Raw genomic sequence first — 19,769 nt, 5'->3', positions numbered from 1 at the left:
GAAATTGTTTACCTACCTATTTAACGAGTCACGACCTTGATGGTTTTTTTAATAATTACCCCTCTCTATTACGAACACTTTTTTTTTTCTCTGCTACGTTCATCATATGAAGATGACTGATGGATTGTTTGTATGTGTATTTATACCAGAAAGAGAATTTATGACCACCACTACTTCAATTTTACGTATCGCCAAATTATTGTGTGCCTTATGACGGTTCGTAGTGTTATATCTGCATAGGAGGTAAGTTAAGTACCTCATATTTAGAATAGGTAAAGGCAACGTAAAATATAGTATGAAAATGTGACTTGGGAGATTTAATTGGAGTATAATATATAGCTGCTCCTTTATCACATATTTAGAATTAAACAAGCATAGACAACTATACTTCTCACAAGTTGAGGATACATTTTTCTTTTCTCTTCTTTCTTTTCTTTTTCTTTTTCTTTTTCTAATAAAGAGTTTCCCTCTGAAGCGAGTGCAAAGTTTCTAACACAATGATATATCTCCAGTCCCCCGTGTCTCGTTAGGTATTTGTTTGTTGCCCTCCAGCTCCCGAACCGATATACAAAAAAAGAAGCAAAAAATACAAGTGACCGCTTTGCTCCTGCTACTACTACTACTACTACGAATTGCTTCATATCATCGTCTAGTTCGAAGATGAAGAGGGGAGAAAAAAGAAGAATAGAGAAACCCAAGTTGTTGTCCTATTCCTATCAAGTACTCCAACCTGCAACACCAAAATTCGGGTCGTTGAATCCGTGTATGCTTAGCCCGCCCGTTTGCGGATCATTAGGAAATAGTGAGTTGATCGTATCCTGAAGCCCTCATGGTTAGCATGACCGCTGAAGGTAGTTCAAGGGGTCAAGCGACCGAGGCAGCTGAGAGACTTACCCAATCAATATTATCCATGATATTACCACTTTGACCTATCCCCGCCCCACTTCTCGTCCCTGGTGTGGCGATCCGCTGGCCCCCGTGCTCTATGCTCGAGCTATCGCTCCCGGGACTTGCGTGATTTGGTGGTAAGCTCCACAATGCCTGCCCATCCGATACGCCAGCAAACACCATCTGTGATTGTGGCCCCGAAGGCCCAGCCGGCATCGGTGGGGTATATCCCGGCTCAACCTTCGGTATGTCCGGAGCCATTCCCACCGCCGACATGTGTGGGTGATTTTGCAGAGGCGGCGACGGCCTTGAGGTACCCGCGACGACATTTTGTCCAGGGATAGCCTGCGAGAGGCTCGTGGGCCCACGCATCTTTCGCATGCGCATGTATACTGCTGTCTTGTTTTGTATCTCGGAAAGGAGCTGAACAGCCTTAGCTTCGGGTGGAAGCCTGCGGTCCATGCCAAAAACGTAGTCTAAGCACGACCATATCCGGTCGGCATCGCGAGACTGCGGCCTGAAATAAACTTCGGTCGCTAATAACAGCGCGATTTGATATTGAAAATAAGCACCAAGATACCACGCCCAATCTTTAAAATTAGAGTTTGTCTCGAGCTGGATTGCGAGCTCGACGATCATGATGCCAGAGGTAATAAGAAGTTGGTTCAGTCGCGGCGGCATTGGGTTGGCAGCATTTGAGTGATATGGGTGCAAGATCATGACGTGAAGGCGGTATGTCAACAGATACATGACGCACTTCGCATACCTTTGAATCGGCTGTGTAACATCTAGAAGACGATCATATTTCTCTGACATCCTCCGTCTGAAGTTTTCGATCTTGGTGAGCACAGCTGTTAACGTAGTTCGGCGGGTCTCGAGTCTCCGCCTATCGAGCCATATGACACGCATTATTTCGTTAATTTCGAAACGTATCAATGCCAGAGTATTGTTAGTCCATGTGTCTGACGGCTCTGGCGCCCGTATAGCGTGTGTAAGCTCTTCATCATTGCAGTTTAGAGGCAATTTCGTATCGTAGTCTTCTTTCCTAATCACCGGCTTCGGTCCTTGGGCTTCACAAGTGCGTATATCAAGGAAGCATAATTGGTGCCATATCAAACGCCGAACGTGCGTTTCAAGAGGTGTAAGGCCGTATGCTTCACCGTCGCGATGTAAACCCATGCATTCAGCCATCCTTACTGCCGCACCAACAAGTACTGAATGAGCCCGTGATACTTCACCCCTGCAAAGGGGAATCTGTCAGAAGGTCAGTGAGGTGAGCCACGTAAATTCCTCGAAAGTGGATGGGACTAACCATATACATAATAAACGCCTGCATCGTTTCTACCTTGGTAGTCCGTAAAAAGTTAGCCTTACTTAACGCAGTTTCGGTGCCCATCTTGAGGCTGGAAACCCAGCTTGCTCTGGGATATCCGGCGAACTCGGGCGTATTCTCATCTATGCTAATGGCTCCGCTAAACATAGCCCCGAAGATTACAGCTTGCATCGAAGGTCGGGGTTCATATCCTGCATTAATTTCCTCCCAGAATGTTGAATAGGTAGCCTCTAACGTCGGCCTGTGAGCGCAAGGAGCTATGGGATGAACGCAAGTAAAATACTGCTTCATTAACTGATCTGCAGCGGCCCTGTACGGTAAAAATTGGAGAATAGACGGCGGCTCTCCCAACTGACCGAAAAAGAAGCCAGAAGTAGGTACTATATATTGATCTCCTGGCTTTAGGAATGCGGGTAGGTCTTCGGTCCCAGACGTCTGCCCTCCATGCTGCAGATGTTGCGGGCCCGAAAGTTGCGAGCCCGAGATGCCCGCCGAGATCTAAAAGTTATTTTGTAAGTATCTCAGCCTTACGAGTCCTAGCATGCGTTACATACTTCTTCAGATATTCTAGGTCGCGAGAGACCGCCTATCCTTTCGGTGATGCGCATCTTTCCGATCTGGATCCCCAGGTCTATCATATCACCCGCCCCATCGGCATCATCTTCATACGTAACATCTAGAGCTGCAAGAGGCGTAGCTTCTAGATCGCCCTCTTCGCCGTCCTCACCTGCAACATCGTCGGCAATACTTCGCTGCTGTAGCATGCTCTTCGACGTAGTAAACTTTGCGACATCGCGCTCGAGTTCTCGCTCGAGAGTTCCCTGCTTCTCCTTGATTTCAGCTAAGCGCATTTGGCTAGCTTCGTCTAGTCGTGGGCCTATATATAGACATTCTCGAGCAGCCTTACTGCAGTTTGTGCAGGATGGGCTCGTTTTGGAACATTTTAACTTTCTTCTTCGACATTCTAGACAACTTTTATTGACGGAGCGCGAGAAACAAACGTTGATTCCCAGGCTATATTATTGAAAAATTTGCCCGAAAACCAAGTTTGTTTCTAGGATACTCCGTGTATGTGGGTTAGCATCCGCGCTTGGTATTAGTTTAAGGGGGATATAAGGAGAAAATTAGACATGTTAGGGATAAATAGTATATATATCTGGATTGCGTTTTGGCTCTTTTTTCTTTTTTTTTTTGGATTTTTCTTGTCTGTATTCTTTATACTGAGACTATAGGAAGGTATAGGGATCCTAGACACAAAAGGGTATAATCATACCTATTAATCATACGGTTGCGCCGGCGGATTGGCTTCGCCTGCCAGGCGGCGCGCGAATCCGGATCTAAGCCGGCCACGTGGTCGGTTTGGTCCATAGCTGAAGAAAGGTGTTATGGTGGGAAAGCGGCCGGAGTTGGTGCGGGATTGTAAAGATCTACTTGAGCCCTGCTAATGCGCCGACGCCGCCCTGTGGATCGTCGCCTCGATCTCATAGGTCCATCTAACCCCCCAGATTTCATGTCAGATCTCTCCCAGAATGCCGGGGATTTTTGGTATCGGGTAATTGGGCGCCGAAACCAATTTATTTGCTTCTCGGGGCTCGACGGATGTTTCGTAGGATTATCTTCGATACAAGACGATACAAGACGATAAAGGTACGGACGTAAAAACAAATCAAGTCGTCTATTTAGGTGTGGCGAGTCGAAGGTCTATTATATGAAATCAGAACAGAACCCGATTCAGTTATCGGCATCTGCACCCACACCTCTTTTACTATTGGGACGAGCTAGACAGATTCTGCATGTTGAAGAGGGGGGGGGGGGGGGGGGGGTAATAATATACCGGTGCCTTGGACTCCCTTACGTGCGATCAACAGTTCATGAACCGAACCGGCAGCGTTATATGTGCCTTCCGTCGCCGCTGCGGTATCTGGCGCATGGCGGAACCGCCCACGAATAAACGGTAGGGTATATCAAGCGAGTTCGGGAGGCAAAGAGAGAAAGAGAGGGATAGATAGATAGATAATGTTATGTAAGAGAAAGCGGACCGAACAGTACTGTTTATTCTAGTATAGCTTAGCTCTTGAGGCGAATAAGATGAAAATGGAGAATATATTAAAAAGATGGGGAAGAATTACTAGCTACCTCCTAACAGAGGTATAATAGAGAGAGTATATGCACCCCTGGCACCTAAAGATTAGGTAGGCGCGCGAGTTTGGTGTGGATCATTTTACATAACCTTGCGCCCACTTTAAAAGCTCTGGTACTAGGTGAGAGTGTATTGTACCTAACCTTACTTAAGGGTAATATTACGCACTTGCCTATTATATCGTACTTGCCTGGTATTCTTCTATACACCGAAGCATTGAGACACAGGCTTGCATACCTACCTGGTAATATAGTGATGCGGGTGAGTTAAAGTTAGGTACCTGAAATAGTAATGCACTTGTATTCTTAGCACATGCTAGCACTACCTAGCGCATGGGTGATAGATACACTAAACGAATATCCATAGCGGGGTACAGGCGTACTTACTAGGGGGCAAGCTAGGTAGTCCAGGTAGCTCTCCCAGCAACTCGGGAAACGTATCCCCGAATAAACAATAAACGGAGAAAGAGCTCAAAGCTCAAGAAGAGAGAAAAACATCAAGGAACAACCTTCTATATAAAAGTCAAGCCTAACCATTTACGGCCGCCAATCAACAACCTCGTCGCTCTTTTAGACCCCTTCACCCCATTCTCGTTTCTGCATCTGGTCTGTCGCATATTAACTACTTAAATAGTGCGCTTTGGCATTAAATCCAGCCTCGCTCGGCGGCGCCGGCCGGTCTTTCGAACCTTCGAACCTTCGAACCTATCTACCTGGTTGTAAGTAACAAGCCTACCTAAACAATACCTAAGGTACATACAAGTATATACCCAGGTTAGGTACTTAGGTAGGTAGTTATATTAGGTACCTTGGGATCTGGTTATATAACTCATATCGATGCAGGTACTCCCTTTTATCGTATGTTGTAACTCTAACTTCCCAACTCCCTAACTCCCCCTGCCCAACCCCAGCGTTTTAAACCCTCAAGGAGGCTGACGCCCAAGTCCGACAATGCCCCTGTGCTCCTTAAGACATTTCCAGCTGCCGTGTAACCGATGACAATGTAATAACAAGCTCAACTCTTTCTAACAGAAACTTTAACCTGCCATGAATACCAATCACCACCCTCCTCTCCTCTCGTTTGAACAAGCGAACCCAGCCGGAATCAGTTCATACTGTAATGCATTACGTAGTTCGCACGACATCTTGCTTGTCATACTATTGAAAAATATATATTTATTTTCCCCCAGCTATATATCGACTATACTACCTAGGTATGTACATAGTATGCTGATCACATACCCTGGCGCGTATCCACACATCACACACACACACACTAGGTATCCCAAGTAGGTATCCCAAGACCGTGGTTCGGTTTTTATCACACCCGGCTTTCGTCTAGTAGGTACATTACTAGACGGCCAGGACTTGTGCCCCTCCTCCTTTTTTTTCTGCGTTTTGCTTTTTCAAGCCACCCTGGCTTCGGCCGGCGCCTCATCCGGCATCCATACGGCGACGCCAGGCATTGATTCTTCTCCATTCCTTTAGAGCCAAACCAAGCTTCAACATCCTGTCGCGACCGATATGCCTATCTGCCAGGGATAGGAACCACCGTAGTCGGGTGATTCTGCCAGGCTTCCCTTCTGCAAGGTCCCTTGTGATGTTGTGGAGTAACGCCCGCAGGGCAGGCTCTGTTACCACCAGGCCACGCTTCTTTTGAAGGTAGGTGATGCAATTCGAGATAAAAGTAAAAGATTGCTTAGACGATATGTTCTCTAAGATAGCAAACGTCATTGCTGCTCTAGTTGCCGCTATCGTTGCTTTTCGTAGTTGACGTATCGTAGGGAACCTGAGAGGTCCTTGAACATGCTTTCCCGGAAGTTGCTTTACCCGCAGAGCACTTAAAATTTTGTAGGGCCTGAATGATCGGTTTTTGGAGAGAGTTATCAAAGTCGCCGTCGCTAAGCTCGTATACGAGGAGCCCCGAGGAGCTCCCATTCTTTTTTCATCCACTCTACTTTCCCTATAGAGGTTTAAGATGTTTATAGCTAGAACTGGATCGCCCACCCCAATAGCAATGTTGGCTAAAGGACTTGCCTCGCACTTGATAAAGATTCGGGCGCCTTTCGCAAATTTCATAACGTCTTGCTCTCGGCCAAGTTTATAGAGAAACTTACAAAAGCCTTTTGCCAACCCGAATTGATCCGTCTCCCATAATTCCATACCGAAGTGACCATAGGCTTCCGAATCTTCCACGTTATATTTCTGGACGCAGTTATACATTCTATCGCGACATTTAAGCGAAGAGCGATGCATAGCCAAATACATTTCACAAATCTCTCTGTTCGAAAGAGATTTTACGCGTTTGCCAGCTTCGAGAATACAAGCTGTCTTTGCCAGATAACCGTCGTCTACACTTGGTAGCCGGGCTAAGAGTTGTAGCCAGCCCATACGTATCCGAGGGAAGTATAAATTTGTCGTTTTTCTAAGCATTAACAAGTGCTTAGTACCATCTTCAAGTATGTGGAGATGATCGGTTGAGTTAAGCTTTCTCAGGGATGCAGCCATTTTGTTGGCTTGCCGACTGATACTCGAACGGTCCGTATGAAGACTTGAGGCGATCAAAAAGGTGCGTATATTAGCTAACACGCCTGTCGACACGTCATTCAAATGATTCTCCGGTATATAGTCCATGGCTTTACGAAAGAGGCGCACGGTATTGATCGTTAACTCTGAAATTCTTTGTAATATATCGCACCAAATAAGGTCATTGAAACGGCTTTGCTCGTCTACCCCATGATTAGAGAGACCTGCGACAGTTGCATCAAGCAACTCCAGCTTAATTCGGTCCATGGTCCATTCAAAAGATTGCTCGGTGCCCGTTCGTGACGTATTGATTCCCTGTTGGATGCCATCCAATACGGTGCGAATAGTATCGCCAGAATAAGGACTACCAGCAAGGTAATTACGCCAGCTATGACAGAACTTTTTGAAATTTGGTCTTGTCGCAGCTGTTTCCATAGATACCAAATCCCGAAAAACGAGATCTAGACCGGCATCGACGATTTGCGTCGGCAGAGTCTGAGCATCCCAGCCCATATTCGGTGACAATTGGGTCCCAGCCTCTTCAATCGCAGTCTGAGAAAACCAGTTCAGCATGGTTCGTACGAAGGGCCGCTCGCGTGCTCTCGCGTCTCGGCGTTGTTGAAGTCGCTCGTGAGGCAGCAATGGCGGCTTCCAATGCCATTGCGTCAAGTCTGCCAAATTCTCGAGCCCCCACAAAGGTGAACCAGAGCGCATTTGGCCCAGATTGAGTTCTCCCATATGTCTTTTCCCCATGCGCCTTCGGTTCTCCATCGGTCCAGGAACAGAGGAGCCATAACGAACGATTGTCCTTGAGTTCATGCAGTAACGATCAAATACGGCGGCGAGAAGGGCGTCGGGGATCCATATGCTATCGTTCTGGGAACGTATGCGACGGTTGGCGGCTCGACGACATTGCGAAACCAAGACGGGAGACATGGGCGGAGGGAAAATAAAGGAAAAGGATGGGACGTATAGACCCTCCTTTCAATCATGAGTACCTAAAGTTGGATAGGTGTGGTCAAAACATTTCGAAGCGGAGAGTGACGGTTAAATCTATTCCATTGGTGGTTCTTCTAGTGCAGCCAGCTGGCGCGATTGGGCGCCAATGAGGCTATATCGACATCGAATTGCAAAAAAAATGAAAATAAAAATAAAAAGGCTTGTGAAAGAATTGAGGTTGAAAGTTGGAGCTTAGGGAAATAATTGAAAGAAGCTTATTGGACAAATTCAAGCTTCATGTCCCCACTATTACCTAGCATGCTGTACGTTTTATCCGTATTCCCCGATGATGTATGGGCGGGCTGGCTGGGTTAGGTGGCTAGGTACCTAAGGTACCTAGCTGGGCAGCTAGGCGAGCTCCTTACATAAGGCATTACAGGGGCACATCCCACCATCGGAGCTAGCAAATCGTGGGCAGCCGTGGGGTCAAGCGAGACGGGGAGGGACGGGCAACTTTTACAATACACCTACATTACCTCAAGACTTCCTCCCTACATACTATGTATAACATATAACGAATAACAAATAACACTCTCTTACTCCTCCAATTAAATCCTGACCGCATTCGTCAAAGGACCATGACTCAACTAGATTTCGCGCCGTTAGCCAATGACCTAATCCTAAGGACAGCCAGAGGTTTGTATTATTTTCTTCTTTTATTTACCATCGCTATCTCCAAAGCCATACTAATCCGAGTTGTTGTCAAAATCTAGGTGAGGATGTAGAGCGCGCGCCGATATGGATTATGCGTCAAGGTATGCAAAACGTAGCTAGCCCGGATATAAGGACGTTCAATTGCTGATGGCCTCGTCAGCTGGCCGGTATCTACCCGAATACCACGAAGCCAAAGGTAATCGCGACTTTTTCGAATGCTGTCGCGATCCCGAAGTCGCTTCGACCCTGACTCTTCAGCCCATCGAGCGGTTCGCCGGTCTACTAGACGCCTCCATCATCTTCTCCGATATCCTCGTCGTACCGCAGGCTCTTGGAATGGTGGTGGAAATGGTCGACAAGAAGGGACCGCACTTCCCGGATCCACTCCAATCGCCTGACGATGGCCAATACTCTAAGGTCCTCAACAAAAACGTGGATGTCGCGGCTGAGCTAGATTACGTGTATAAGGCGATAACTTTGACGAGGAAGAAGCTGAACGGCCGTGTACCGTTAATTGGGTTCTGCGGTGCTCCCTGGACTCTCTTTTGCTATATGGTCGAAGGAGGCGGTACAAAGCTGTTCATCCAAAGCAAGAAGTGGATTTACCGATACCCCGAGGAGTCTAAGGCCTTGCTGCAAAAGATCTCGGAGGTCTGCGTCGAGTATCTGGCGCTGCAAGTCAAGGCGGGCGCTCAGCTCATTCAAGTCTTCGATTCGTGGGCAGGAGAGCTCTCGCCTTCGACATTCAAGAAATTCAGCGAACCCTACCTAGCTTATATCTCGCAGAACCTGCCAAAGAGGCTAGCCGAACTGGGCTTGGAACGTGTGCCTATGATCGTTTTCCCCAAGGGAGCCAATTTTGCGTTAGACTCGGTTTGCGATCTAGGCTACGACGTCGTCGGTCTGGACTGGCAGATCGACCCCGCCGAAGCCGTCAAGATCCGGGGAAACCGGCGGATAGTCTTCCAGGGGAATGCGGACCCGGGAGTGTTATACGGGACAAAAGCGTCGATAACTGAGACGGTAGAAGAAATGGTTAAAGGGTTTGGAGGTGGCAAGAAGGGTTGGATTGCGAATCTCGGCCACGGCATTACGCCGTTGGTGAACCCGGAGGATCTTAAGTTCTATCTACAAGAAATCCAACGCTTAACTAGTAGGTAACGAATACCTATCTTCAAAATCTACCGCATTTCCAGCTAGTCTATCTGGGGTTTTCTATAAAATTCTATCGATCTGGGAAGCTCGCGTCTAAATCTATTCCACTCCTAGTTGATGTCAGAATGCTATCCAGGGCAAGAGTGAATACCTAAGATAAACCAGTGATGTCGACGAAAATATTTAACTTACCATGAGACTGACCACGCAATCTTTCCACCCAAACTCTTACAAACCCTTTGGCTCTTCGGGTTATCTGGAGCAACATCGGCCCAGCAATGCTCATCGTCATCGTACTCCTTCAAGCGCTCGCGCAGGATCTTAACAGCAGCCGCCTTTGCAAAGCCCCTGCCGCGCCACTCCTCCTCGCAGTGCAAGTTGCTCAGCGAAGAGTCGGGCCCCAGCAAGACCCACGCGATAGGCGTGCCGTCGCTCTTGTACACGGCCATGCTAGGCAGCAATACGATAGTTCGTCTGTGCGATGTTTAGTTTCGCCCCGTACAAAAATCTCAACCGTACCTAAGGCACCAAGATCATACATAGCCTCGGAAAAAAGAAAAGAAAGAGGAGAAAGGAGGAGAAAAAAAAAGTAACATACTCCTTCCGCGGAATGCTCGTCCGCGACAACATAAGCGGGATATCCTCCCTGCGAACGGGCCTCCACTCCATCCCCATCCCCTCCTCCTCCCCTTCCTCGAGCGGGCTCGGCACATCCGGCAGCGCGCCCAGCCGGAACATCCACTTGTCGAACACGGCCACGTAGCCGAACGCGACCCCGCGGTTCGCCAGCGCCACCCTCGTCGCCTCGCTCAGCGTCCCCGCCAGGATCCGCGCCGGCCGCAGGCCCAGCCCCTCTTGCCGCTGCGCCGCCGCGTGCGCCGTCCCCGGCGTGTAGAAGGCCTCGCGCAGCGCTTTGACCTCGCGCAGCAGTTGGTATGCGCACTCGGCCGCCGCCGCAACCTTTTCTTCTTGGTCTTGGTCTTGGTGGCTTGGGCTAGGGTGGGTGGTGGTGCCAGCACCTAGGGCCTCGACGCTCGAGTACAGCCATATCTCGGTCTCGGGCCCCCGCGATAGGTCCAGGTACGCGGCGGCGAAGGGCGCGCTGTGGTGGTGGTGGTGTTGGTAGTGGTCCCGCGGCGAAAGGCCCGACGCGGAGGCGAATAGGATGCGCGCGTGCTCCGTGATGCCGCCCGGGAACCGTGTGAAACTCAGGCGCCGGAGAAGCGGTAGCGCGTAGGGGCGGTGGTGCGTCCGCAAGAGGGTGATGAGGTCTTCAGGGGGCTGCGTGTATACGGTTACAGACACGGGGGTGTGTGCAGCCATCTTGTCGATTTTGATTTTTTTTTTTTTTAAAAAAAAAAGAAACTTAAAAACTTTCCTCTCTCTTCTGCTTCTAAACCTCCCCTTTATCCCTTTTTATCTATTTATTTATTTATCATCGCCAAGTTTATCTAAGTTAGGTAGGTCCTCACTTAATCTAGAAAATGGAGAAGACGAGTTAGGGAAATAGCATGTAAGTGGAGAAAAGGAGTCAGGTTAGTATAGAATCGGGACAAGCCAATACTACGGTCATGGGCTCATTTTGAGGCGAAGTCACCGGGCCTTCCATATTTGTCGGTGCCTTCCGCCGGCATCGCGGGCCTCGTCGTGACTCACGAATAAATTCCGCAGTCGGAACGGGAAAACGGGAATTGCCTATAACGCCGCTCGGATTGTTATTACGAATACCTACATCTCAATACCACGTTGAAACTATACCTTGTTTTTCCCGCCGCGTAGACGCCTCTGGATATCGTGATCCATGTCGGCTTCGCAAAATGCTTTTCGGGCGAGTTATAAACACATAAGACACACGAGTTAGAAAGTTAATAGGGGTAGGTTATAAACAACCGTGGTGTGATCTTACTATATCGAAACTACCGGTGCATGGCAGGTAGGTAGTCAATATACATAGCAACCAACTTATTCAGGGGTAGTAATGATAGCATACCTATCAGCAAACTTCATTCGCCCCTTACTTCTCAAGCCCACATGTGTGTATTCAACGCCATCCTCACACAAAATTACACCTTATGGAGAGGGAGGCTCTAAACTACCTGGTAGTACTTGACCCGACAACTTGGCGAGTCGCCGACATGTACTACTACCCTGAGAAAGAGACTTGCCGCAAGTTAACTGGCTAACCTAGCCGTTTTTCTGCGCTCGGGAAGTCATGCGTGGTACCTATTTAAGCTAATGCAGCGTATGATAAAAGGATTCGCTATAGGCTCCCTCTTGCGCTAGGTATCGCACCAACCAATATATATTTGTAAGAGCCTCAATCTTTCTACCCCGAAGAGAGCGTTGATTCGATACTGAGAATGTAAGACGGAAGGAAATGGTCCAATGGGACTCGTGTATTCAGAGAGAGCACTCTATGTTTATATAAGTAACACGAGAACGTAAGCCAAATAATGCATGTGATAGCTTTAATAACGACCAATTACATTATATCAAGAAATTGGGTAGTAAAGAGGCTGACTGTACCTACTGCGTCGACATCTACCTATTGTCGTGTATAGACCTTCATACAATGTATGAAAGAGCCGCTCAATATTATGCTTGCCTACCTAGCTCGTAGGTTTCGCTATCGTCATTTACCCCTGACTCTGTATGATTATGATCGCCGATGCTCTTAGCATCACAACCGTTATCCGTTCGCGCAAACCCGATGACCTTGCCACTTCCATTCCATTCCATAACATACCTACCTAAGCCTTAAGGTAGGTTGTTAACGTAACATGACCAACTGGTAAACCCGTAACTCCATGCTCACCCACACCGGCACCATCCTCTTAAAGGTATACGGGAATAAGAAAGCAACACGAAGCAAAGCGAAAAACTTTTTGAACACACCACCACGAATACGCCTTTCACCCCCCCGTCTCCGTCTCAACCCCATCGATAGGTTCAGGCGTCCAGATCCCATTTGAACGCCTCTTCTGAGATTTCCCCTCCTTCTTCCCCTTCCTTCTCAAGGCCGCCTAGACCTTCTTGAAGAACTCCTTGGCCTTAGCCGCCAGCCCGTTCGCCCCGTTGGCGTGGTGGTTCTTGCCGTTGTGGTGGTGCTCCTCCGTCGTCGATCCCTCGAGACTCGTCTTGGACGCTTCGGCCTCCTCGCTGTTGGGTCTCACCACGTTGGCTGCCCCGCCGCGTCCGACGTGCGTTGCGCCCTGGCTCGCTCGTCGCTCGATACTTGGGCCATGAGATAGATCATGTTAGCTTTTCTCCGTTTCATTAAGTTCGCCTATCTTAGGCACCCAATCTATTTCCCAACAGAATAGGGACATAATAATAATAAAAAAGTGTTAGGTAGGTAGGTAGTAGGTAGTTACAAACTTACGGGCCGACGTCCTGGCGTGCTCGCGTCTCGACGGGGTCTGTATTCGGCGCCATGTTACCGGAGCCGCCGCGGCCGGTAGTGACAATAGAAGTTTTCAGAGTCGGAGTCTCGAGGTCAGCCGGTTGGATTTTGGGGGACTTGGAAGCGTCGGCGATGTTACCGGCGCCGCCCCGCCCAGTCGATGTCATATGTCCCGTCATATTAACTATTCAAAGCTCAACCCGTGGGAGAACCTAACTGATAGGTACAGAAAGAGTTTCGCTATTTTCCTATTTTTTGGTATGAGATTTGTATGTAAGTAGGACAAAGAGGAACCTCGGGAGCGTCTATGTTAAGAAAATTGATAGTTGAATCCAAGAAAAAAAACTAAAAAACTAGCTCTTTAGGAATTGCGCGATCTTGGCTGGGTAACAAGCAACAAGCAACAACCTGTCGGAACAACTTTTTGCGATATTGAACAAGAAAAGTTTTCGACGGCATGTAAGGTTTCTCTTTATATTACCATTACCTTATTTATTTATCTATTATATTTATACCAGACTTTCCTTCTTTATGCGCTCGGCAACTTGGAAAACCTGGGCGTTAGCTACTAACTTTTCAATCACAAGACTCGACAAAAAAAAAAGAAAGGCCCTTACATGCTATGACTGACCAGAAAGTCGGAAAGGTATCACCGAGAAAGAAAAAAAAAATAGGTAATACACTACCTAAGGTTAGGTTAGTTAGGTACCTAACCTACCTCCTAAGGTAATACCTACCAGAAGCAAGAACCCATCTAGGTACTTTTCTCCACTACCCGACGCAATGGTGTAACTAAGACGTAATAGAAACTGTCGGGTGATCCAGCCAGCGCCTGCTTGTCTATCACGCAACTTACATCAACTTCCATACATGCTTTGTATGCTTTTAACAGAGTCTCCTAAAACCTAGAAGTCCACTAAAGGTAACAGGTCGTTAATTGTCAGGTTACACACTATACTAGGTAGCTGTCTCTTGGCTTCTGTAATAGTCGGGAATGTCTATTCCCTACCTTAATATATTTGTTATTTCCTTATACACTAGTTGTATTACCTCCGCATGGGCTGGTTATTGGTAAAGTATGTACATAGTAATGTGTAATATATGTGCCTCTAAACCAGCCCGGAAGGATTTAACGCATAGCAGCCAAGTCAGCCTTAGCCGTAGCCTTAGCCGTACGCATACCTTAGGTAGGCTGGTAAGCTGCCTATCTAGCAAGATCTGCAGGTTATTAGTTCGAATCTAACCGTCTGGCGTCTCGCCTTACCGGAAATACCGGGAATACGGGGTGTTTTTGTTCTTTTCCCCAGATTAAATCAATTATATATTTTTCTTTTTCTTGTGACGAACCTACACTCAGGTCCGTTAGAGTGTAGTAACAAGGGTCTTGATTTTAGGTAAACAGTAACAATACGGATCAGGTGTCAATAAAACGTTAAAAATGTTCGTTAAGAAAGCTTAAAATCCTTCCCCTTATATGAGTTAGATATAAGATTTAGATTAATAACTAAAAAAACGTAAATAAATATCTAAATATATAATAATTTTAAATATCTTATAAACCTTTTTTTTATTTAATGTTTTAAAGGTATTATAATATGGTTAATTTGAATAATTTAATTAATTTAATTAAATTAATTAAATTAATTAAATTAATCAAATCATATAAGGGTTAATCTATAATTGGGGTTTATCCGTTCCCTTAGGACATCCCCGCTCCTGTTACCTAAATTAATACGTTTTCTAATAAATATTAATTTATAATATTATTCTCTTTTTCCTATATTCTTCGTCCTCGAAGTTTTTAATTTAATAAATTTCTTTACTTTATTCTTTATTTTTATTAAATTAACTAATTATAATAATATTAAAATGCGTTTTTAAATCGTTTATTAAAGCTTATTGCTTAAATTAATATTAAGTTCTTAAGTCTCGTACTATTTACATTAAAACCTTTAATCTTTCCGAAATATTATATTTTAATTATAATTGCTTCAAGGAAATATCGTATTTTTTCGTGATTAATCTTTTATCTTATAACCATTATATCTAATAAATAAATTATATTAATTATAATATAATAAAAACAAATTCTATTAACTGTTTTACCTTTAAACTTTTTCGTTTAAAAAAGGAACGTAACAAAATTAAAGATAAATTAATTAAATTAAATAAGGAATTTTAGAAGTATTAAAAAAGGATATTATTTTTTTAAAAGAAAATTAATAAGCACTTAAATCTCCTTTATTATCTAAAATATTAAAAAGATATAATTAAGGATAAAGCCTTTTATATTTTTTAATATAAAGAAAAGTTAAATTATTTAAAATGTAAAAAAGAAGTTACAGATTTAAGTGCCTTTAATCAAATTAGTCAAGCTAATCCATTTAAGCCTTTTAATTCTTCCGGAAACAACCCCAATAAGGCCGTTACTTTTTAAAATAGTTTTAATTTAAGAATAAATCTGTCATTATTTATAAGCAATTAAGATTTTCTTAGTAAAACGCTTTTATAAACTCCTAAACGTTTTTAAGGTACTTAATTAATTCTTAAATATTTTCTTTTAATAAATAATTTTTCTATTTAATTAAATATTTAATTTAATTTCTAAATCGTTTAAAGTTTAATACCCTCTTAATTTTATATTTTTAATTAGTTTTAACATCTAAAATAATCTATATTAACACATTTTTAAGTACTTTTTTTAATAAGGAAATATAAAATACTAAATATAACTTCGTTTTTATTAATAATAATAATTTATAATTAATTTTTAAAATAACTTTTTCAATTTTAAAAGATTTAAATTTTTTATAATCTAATTTATTATTTAATCTTTTAATTTTAATATTTTATTATAATAAATAAATCTTATTTCCCCTCTTAAAAATTAGTCTTTCAATCTTATATTAATCATTATATTTCTTTATTCTTATTTATAAGAATTTAAGCTTATTTATTAAATATTTTTACATAATAATAACTTATTCCGTTATAATTTTTACCTTAAGGATAAATATTTCTTTTATATTAATTAATTCCGTAATAATAAAATCATAATTAATATTTACTTTAAATAAAAATATTTTTATATTTTCGTTTATAAAATTATTATATGTAATTTCTACTTATAATAATAATTCTACTTAATTATTTTATATTTTATTAACGTACGTACGAAAATATTATTTTAATATTTAATTTAAACGCTCCGTTTATCCGTTTAATTATGGGTAATATATTATTAACAATTTCTATTTTACACCCATTCTTATTATTAAGTTAATTCAAAATTTAAATATAAATAACTTATCTTTATTTAAAATAATATATTTTAATAATCCATATTTATTAATTATATATTTAAAAAATATATAAATTAAGTTTTTAACTATATTAAATTTTTTATATAATATAAAATATCTATATTTCGTTAATCTATTAACCATTACCTATATACTATTATATGATATATTAATTATAAATTCTTTTAATAATAATAACTTAATAATAAAGTCCTATGCAATAGTTTTCCATACTTTATCCGGGATTTCCGTGGGTTACGTAAGCTCATATAGCTTATATTTAATTACCTTCGTTTTATTACACATGTTACAGTCGTTAATTACTTCCTTAATTACTTTAAATAGGCCTAAGAAGTTATAATCTCTCGTAATTCGTTATATAATTCGAAAGATTTCTTAATATCTGTGTAATAAATATTTATAATATTTTTTAATAAACTTATGTTATAAGGTCTTTAATATATATACTTTACCTAAATAAGTAATTATTCCTTTTCTTATTTTAATATCTAGGGGTAATTCTTCTGCTAGTAATGCTTTTTAAATATATATTATCTAAGTATTATCTTTTTCTGTAAAATATAATATTAATAAAATAAATGCTCCTTATTTGTTTAATATAAATATTACTTTTTCTTTTATTATATTTTTTATGTTAACGCTATTAAGTTTATTAAATATATTTACTTACATATTTATTTTTCCTATAATGTAAATTATTTTAAAGTTGAAATTACTAAGGTATTTTATTTATTTTTAAACTTTAAATCTTAATTTCTAAATAATTATTAATGTTTTAAAATTATTATAATTAAATAGTACTATAACTAATTCCTTAGTTCCACTAAGTTAATATCTTCATTTTTTAAATGTTATAACAATAGTAAATAATTTTTTATTATAGGTTTAATAACGTATTTAAACTTCTTTAAAGGTTTTAAATAAATATACCATTAAATACCATATCTTATTGTTTTTAAATTGTTTTAAAACTGCATTTATAATTGTATTTAATCCGTCCGTATAAATTCTTTTCAACTAGTTTAACTTAGGTAATCTCATTATCGGATCGTTAGTAATGGCTTTTTATATTTTTTTAAAAATTTTATTTATTTTTGGCATTTATTAAAAAGTTCTTTCTTTTCCCCGTATAATAATTATAATAAAATCTATAATTTTACTAAAGTCCTTTATTAACCATTTATTATAATTAATAAATCCGTGAAATTATTATATAATAATAATATTATCTAATATTAACTAATTTTATATTATTATAATTTTTAAATCTTATATTTTAATTTATTTAAATATAATTATATATCTTAAATAATTAATCTTTTATGTGTAAAATTCGCTTTTCTTTAAATTTATTAAAAAGTTAGCCTTATTTAAAGCTTTTAACACTTTGTCCACATATTTTTTATATTAATTAAAGGTGTTGAAAAAGATTAGAATATCGTTTAAATAAATAAAAACTGTTCTTTTTAAAAACTTCCGTAATACAGTTTCAATCATTCTTTAAAATATTGCTAACGCATTTGTTAGTCCAAATAATATAATTAAATATTTATAATAATTAAAAGGAATTTGTATTGCTATTTTCTATTTATTATCTTTAGCTATTCAAATTAAATAAAATACCTCTTTAAGGTCTAACATTATAAACTATTTTACATTTTTTATTATTTTTATTAAACTATTAATATTAAGTAAAAAATAGTTATTTTATTTGGTAATAAAGTTAAAATATCGATAATTATATATATTTTAATATATTATATTTCTATTATTATTTAATCTTAATATTCCATCTTTATTTTTCTTAGGTATTAAAAAAATTAAACTCCCTATTAGTAAATTTAATTTTTATATATATTTTTTTTCAAGTTTTCGTTCGATAATTTTTATTAATACTTTTTATTCGTTTACACTTAATAAATATACCCTATTTAATTTAAATAATTATCCTTTTTTAAAATCTATTTTATAATCGTAAGGTCCGTAATCCGGGACTCCTATATTAATATTTAGTTTTTCAGCAAATAATTTTAAGTATTTCTTCTAATATTTTTTAAATATATTGGTAAATTTATTATATATTACCTTAATTTTTCTTTTTATTATTTTCTATTATTTCATTTCCTTAATTAATTTTGCAAGTCGTAATATATATAAAAGTATTACTTTATAAGCTTCTTTAAAAGCTGTAAATATATGCCTTTTTATTATTGTACTAAGTTTATTTAAGTTAACCTCTTTTTAATACTTAGGTTTATAACTTTTTATATTTAGTTTTAATAATAATTACTTAATAGTATTTTTCTGCTAATTTATTTTAAGGTTATTAATTTCTAATTAAAGTTTTCTTAAAACCATATCGTATTAAATGTCCACGATATTGAAGGAGATCAAATAGTCTTTTTATTAAATCCGGACCGGGAGATTTATAATTTCTCGCTTAATTTATCCTTTATTATATCTAATAAGTTATCTATTAATTGTTAATCCTTAATATAATAATTCTTTCTTTTAATAATTAATTAAATATTTATTAATTATATTAAAATTAATAATATTTATTAAATATTTACAATTAATTAATATTTAAAACTTTTAATCTTTTTATTTTATTATAATATATAAGTAATTATTAATAATTTAAACTATATTAAAGTTAAGTAAAATATTTTTTTTATTAACGTTTTTTTTATTAAGTTCCATTAAAACCTTGTTAAATACTTTTAAATCTTTATATCGATTTATATATTTTCTTAAGGTAATAAATTTATAAATTTTATATATTTCGCATTTATATTTATTACAATTTTCTTATATTTTTTTTTAATAAATACAGGTTCAAAATTTATTTTCCATTAAAAAAATAATATCGAAAATAATATTATTTACTTATATACTTTTTAAAGAAATTAGTTTAAATTTAATTCAAACTTTATTAATATCTTTATATTAATATATAAATAAATATCCTTTAACTAACTTAAGCTAAAATCCTATGTTTTCCTTAATTAAATTATATATCCAATAATAATTATGTAAACATAATATTTATAATAACTTATAATATTTTTTATACCTTAGATTTTATTATAAGTTATATACGTAAACCTTTAATTTTAAGTTAAGCTTCTTTATGCTAAAAATAGGAATTTATCTTTTTTTATCCATAAAGCATTTATATTTAATAACTTTTTATAATATATACATTATTTTAAAAATATTGTTTCTTATAACCCTTAAATCGGTTCAGGTAATTGATATTTTCTTTCCTTATTCTTTAAGATATTTATTAACCTTTTTTACAATAAATTCTCCTTTTACATATACCATATCTCGTTCTTAAAATCCT

General features: G+C 39.4%; 5 protein-coding genes across 5 annotated transcripts; 1 reads left to right on the top strand and 4 right to left on the bottom strand.

Moving 5' to 3' along the window:
- Positions 1 to 310: 310 nt before the first annotated feature.
- F4812DRAFT_432592 (uncharacterized protein) lies at positions 311 to 3,447 on the bottom strand. The gene is made up of 4 exons (XM_047934545.1): positions 2,776 to 3,447; positions 2,201 to 2,719; positions 895 to 2,142; positions 311 to 818 (listed from the first exon to the last, which is right to left on the bottom strand). The coding sequence occupies exons 1-4, from the start codon at positions 3,070 to 3,072 to the stop codon at positions 717 to 719; spliced, it is 2,166 nt and encodes a 721-aa protein (XP_047789045.1). The 5' UTR covers positions 3,073 to 3,447; the 3' UTR covers positions 311 to 716.
- A 2,011-nt stretch (positions 3,448 to 5,458) lies between these two features.
- F4812DRAFT_432589 (uncharacterized protein) lies at positions 5,459 to 8,087 on the bottom strand. Its single transcript, XM_047934544.1, has one exon. The coding sequence runs from the start codon at positions 7,820 to 7,822 to the stop codon at positions 5,795 to 5,797; it is 2,028 nt and encodes a 675-aa protein (XP_047789044.1). The 5' UTR covers positions 7,823 to 8,087; the 3' UTR covers positions 5,459 to 5,794.
- A 65-nt stretch (positions 8,088 to 8,152) lies between these two features.
- F4812DRAFT_63570 (uroporphyrinogen decarboxylase) lies at positions 8,153 to 10,172 on the top strand. The gene is made up of 3 exons (XM_047939257.1): positions 8,153 to 8,521; positions 8,599 to 8,640; positions 8,700 to 10,172. Exons 1-3 carry the CDS (start codon positions 8,464 to 8,466, stop codon positions 9,698 to 9,700), a joined length of 1,101 nt encoding a protein of 366 aa, XP_047789043.1. The 5' UTR covers positions 8,153 to 8,463; the 3' UTR covers positions 9,701 to 10,172.
- On the bottom strand, positions 9,765 to 11,017 carry F4812DRAFT_460289 (uncharacterized protein; the record flags this gene model as incomplete). Its single annotated transcript, XM_047937675.1, has 3 exons — positions 9,765 to 9,804; positions 9,887 to 10,168; positions 10,293 to 11,017. 3 exons carry the CDS (start codon positions 11,015 to 11,017, stop codon positions 9,765 to 9,767), a joined length of 1,047 nt encoding a protein of 348 aa, XP_047789042.1.
- Positions 11,018 to 12,691: 1,674 nt separating this feature from the next.
- F4812DRAFT_63575 (uncharacterized protein) lies at positions 12,692 to 13,869 on the bottom strand. The gene is made up of 5 exons (XM_047939258.1): positions 13,835 to 13,869; positions 13,715 to 13,783; positions 13,585 to 13,641; positions 13,077 to 13,345; positions 12,692 to 12,928 (listed from the first exon to the last, which is right to left on the bottom strand). Exons 4-5 carry the CDS (start codon positions 13,274 to 13,276, stop codon positions 12,718 to 12,720), a joined length of 411 nt encoding a protein of 136 aa, XP_047789041.1. The 5' UTR covers positions 13,277 to 13,345; positions 13,585 to 13,641; positions 13,715 to 13,783; positions 13,835 to 13,869; the 3' UTR covers positions 12,692 to 12,717.
- Positions 13,870 to 19,769: the final 5,900 nt, after the last annotated feature.

Source organism: Daldinia caldariorum, assembly GCF_022478825.1.
Source record: "Daldinia caldariorum strain CBS 122874 unplaced genomic scaffold F4812scaffold_11, whole genome shotgun sequence".
NCBI lineage: Eukaryota > Fungi > Ascomycota > Sordariomycetes > Xylariales > Hypoxylaceae > Daldinia > Daldinia caldariorum.
This window is presented reverse-complemented; position numbering and strand designations above follow the sequence as displayed.